At 29.4% G+C, this 2,457-nt stretch overlaps 1 protein-coding gene across 1 annotated transcript in view; it reads left to right on the forward strand.

Annotated features, from left to right (window-relative positions):
- The window catches only part of LOC106460791 (transcription termination factor 2-like), an 81,237-nt gene that overhangs the window by 49,313 nt on the left and 29,467 nt on the right, over nt 1-2,457 (forward strand). Inside the window, exon 10 of the mRNA XM_013920535.2 lies at nt 1,382-1,446. Within this exon, the coding sequence (XP_013775989.2) occupies nt 1,382-1,446 (65 nt within the window). The remainder of the gene's footprint in view (nt 1-1,381; nt 1,447-2,457) is intronic.

Below are 2,457 nucleotides of genomic sequence, written 5' to 3' on the forward strand. Positions count from 1 at the left end.
CCAAGACAAAATGTGTCACACTAGTGGAAATTCAAGATTTTTTTAATATTGCCTTGTAGAATTAAGTACTTAAAACTTGTGTATTATTAAAATATGGATTATTAGCTAAAGTAGTTTAATAAAATTGTTAATGTAAGACACAAACCTTGTATCATGAGCAGTAAAAGGTACCTGGGGCGATAGTGTTAAATAAAAAAGTATTTAGTGCAGTAGTACCATTAGTATATGAAAAAAAAAAAGTAGGATTAAGTGTCATTGACAGTCAACAGCAAAGGAAAAAGAAGACCCAAGTAAGTACTTTGTTTGTTTTTCATGTGTATTCTTTTCTTATTTTTATATACAATTAGCTAGAATGTAAAAATTAGAAACTTTTTAGATTAGATTAGGTAAAATAAAGAATAATAATCAGCCTTTTGCATGAGGTATGCTCATGAGTAGCTCATGTATCATGTAATTCAATTGGGTAACATGAGCTGTGTGTTTGCCAAGTGATTTACAACTTATATAGTACGAATATTAGTTAGACATAGTTCAAAAGATGATAAAATCTAAGTATAAATAAATGTATACTGTTACAAGTTAAAACTATTTAGAAAAAAAGTTTTGTGAAGTCATTCTAGAAAGAAAGAAAATGGTAACTTAGTGGGTTTTTTCGTTTTTTGGTGGTTATGAGGCTAGTCAAATCAACGAACCTCATATAGATTTAGTTTAGAGAAAAAAAAACGTTTGAAATTTATTTAAGAAGTTTTAGAGATTATGCAAATGAAATTTAAGGTTTTTCAAATGAAGAAAAGTATTTTTAACCTTAACATGAAAATCACTCTGAGAAGTCAACACGTGGATTCCATGTGTTGATGGAGAAATGTTTAGTAAAAATATTTCATTAAAAATTCTTATTTTATTGTCTACAAATGGCTCTTAATGATTATTAAGCTTGCAAAATTTCGTGAAGATCACAAAATATATTAGAAGTTATAGTATGGAAACTTTAAAGGTTAATTTGGAGTCATGAACTCAGCTGTTTGGACCAAACCCATAGCAAGAGAGTTAAGGTGTACACTGGTTCTGATAGGGTTAAGATATACCGCTAAATATCATGATTAAAACACCTATTCACAAAATTACGCAGACATTGAATAGTAGATAACTTTGACATCAAATATATAATACCATGTTACATGGCACTATGTAAAAGGTTGTGCCATGCACACTTTGACCCCAACCCATGCATATGGGATAGGGTTAGTATGAACAATTACATTTGCTGCCTTATCCATTTTTCTATGGTTCTTTAATTTTACAATATGAATTTAAAATTATCTACAAATGTTTTCCTGCAAGATTATAGAATTAAAAATTTTAAAGTTTTTGGTTTTTATAGGTTTTTAAAGTGTTCTCCTTTTGATGAATATCAAGTCTGGAAGAAGTGGGTAGACAATAGTTCCAGTAAGTTTTAATAATAATAAAATTATGATCAATTGTGGCATGAATGTTTGAGTAATAAAACCATAAAGGTTTAGTTGTTTCTTTTGTTATGTTAATGTAAGCTTCTTTACACTCTTGCCATGTTGTGTTGCATACATATGTTGTGTAATTTTCTTTCTAGATTTTTTAACGTGATTTAACATAGTTTATTAAGGTTTTCTTTCAGAGCTAACTATTACTAATTCACACCAATAGATGGCAGAAATGCAAAAATATGTTGCCATTAGTCTGTGATATAATTTATAGGTGAAGCTTATGTAGGATACTGTCCCATTTTGCATTGATAAACTCTCATATGACATGTATTAACCTATTCTTTCAATTAGAATTCCTATGTTGTTACAAATATTTCTCAGCAAATGGTCAAGCTAATATATAGGAGTGTATACCAATCAATAATTGCATCCACTGTAAAATTGAACTAGTAATAGTAAAAACTGATTCACTAATAATAGACAGCCCAGATATATTGATTACTATTCCCAAATTTATTAGTGATTTTAAGGGTTGTTGCTGTTTTATAGTTTTTATGTTTCTGCTTTGTATTGTTCTTTTTTCTTAAATATACCTTAAATGCAAGTTACATATTGTATAGTTGAGCATAATTTGTGAAGTGATAACTGAATCCATGTTCCAAAATTTTGGTAGCTGAGTATACTAAAAATAAATTAAAATGAAGTAAGAACATAAACTCAAACTATTTCCTGATGTATAGTTCAGCAATATGTGAAAACCTACTTCACAACTTTACTAGCACAGAAAATGCTGTTTGTACACTTTCTTGTGAAAATGATTATTTCAGGATCAACACTGCTTCTAATATATATATTGTTGCGTCAGCAGTCATATGACTACAGTGACGCAACGTTTCTAGAATTATCATGTACTTTGGCGAATGCTCTAGTATTTACTAGTAGGGTAGGCTGGTATATATATAAGAGGGGAAAACGTGACGCGGTAGGAAGGTAATGT

This window comes from Limulus polyphemus, unplaced genomic scaffold (genome assembly GCF_000517525.1).
Source record: "Limulus polyphemus unplaced genomic scaffold, Limulus_polyphemus-2.1.2 Scaffold35, whole genome shotgun sequence".
Lineage (NCBI taxonomy): Eukaryota > Metazoa > Arthropoda > Merostomata > Xiphosura > Limulidae > Limulus > Limulus polyphemus.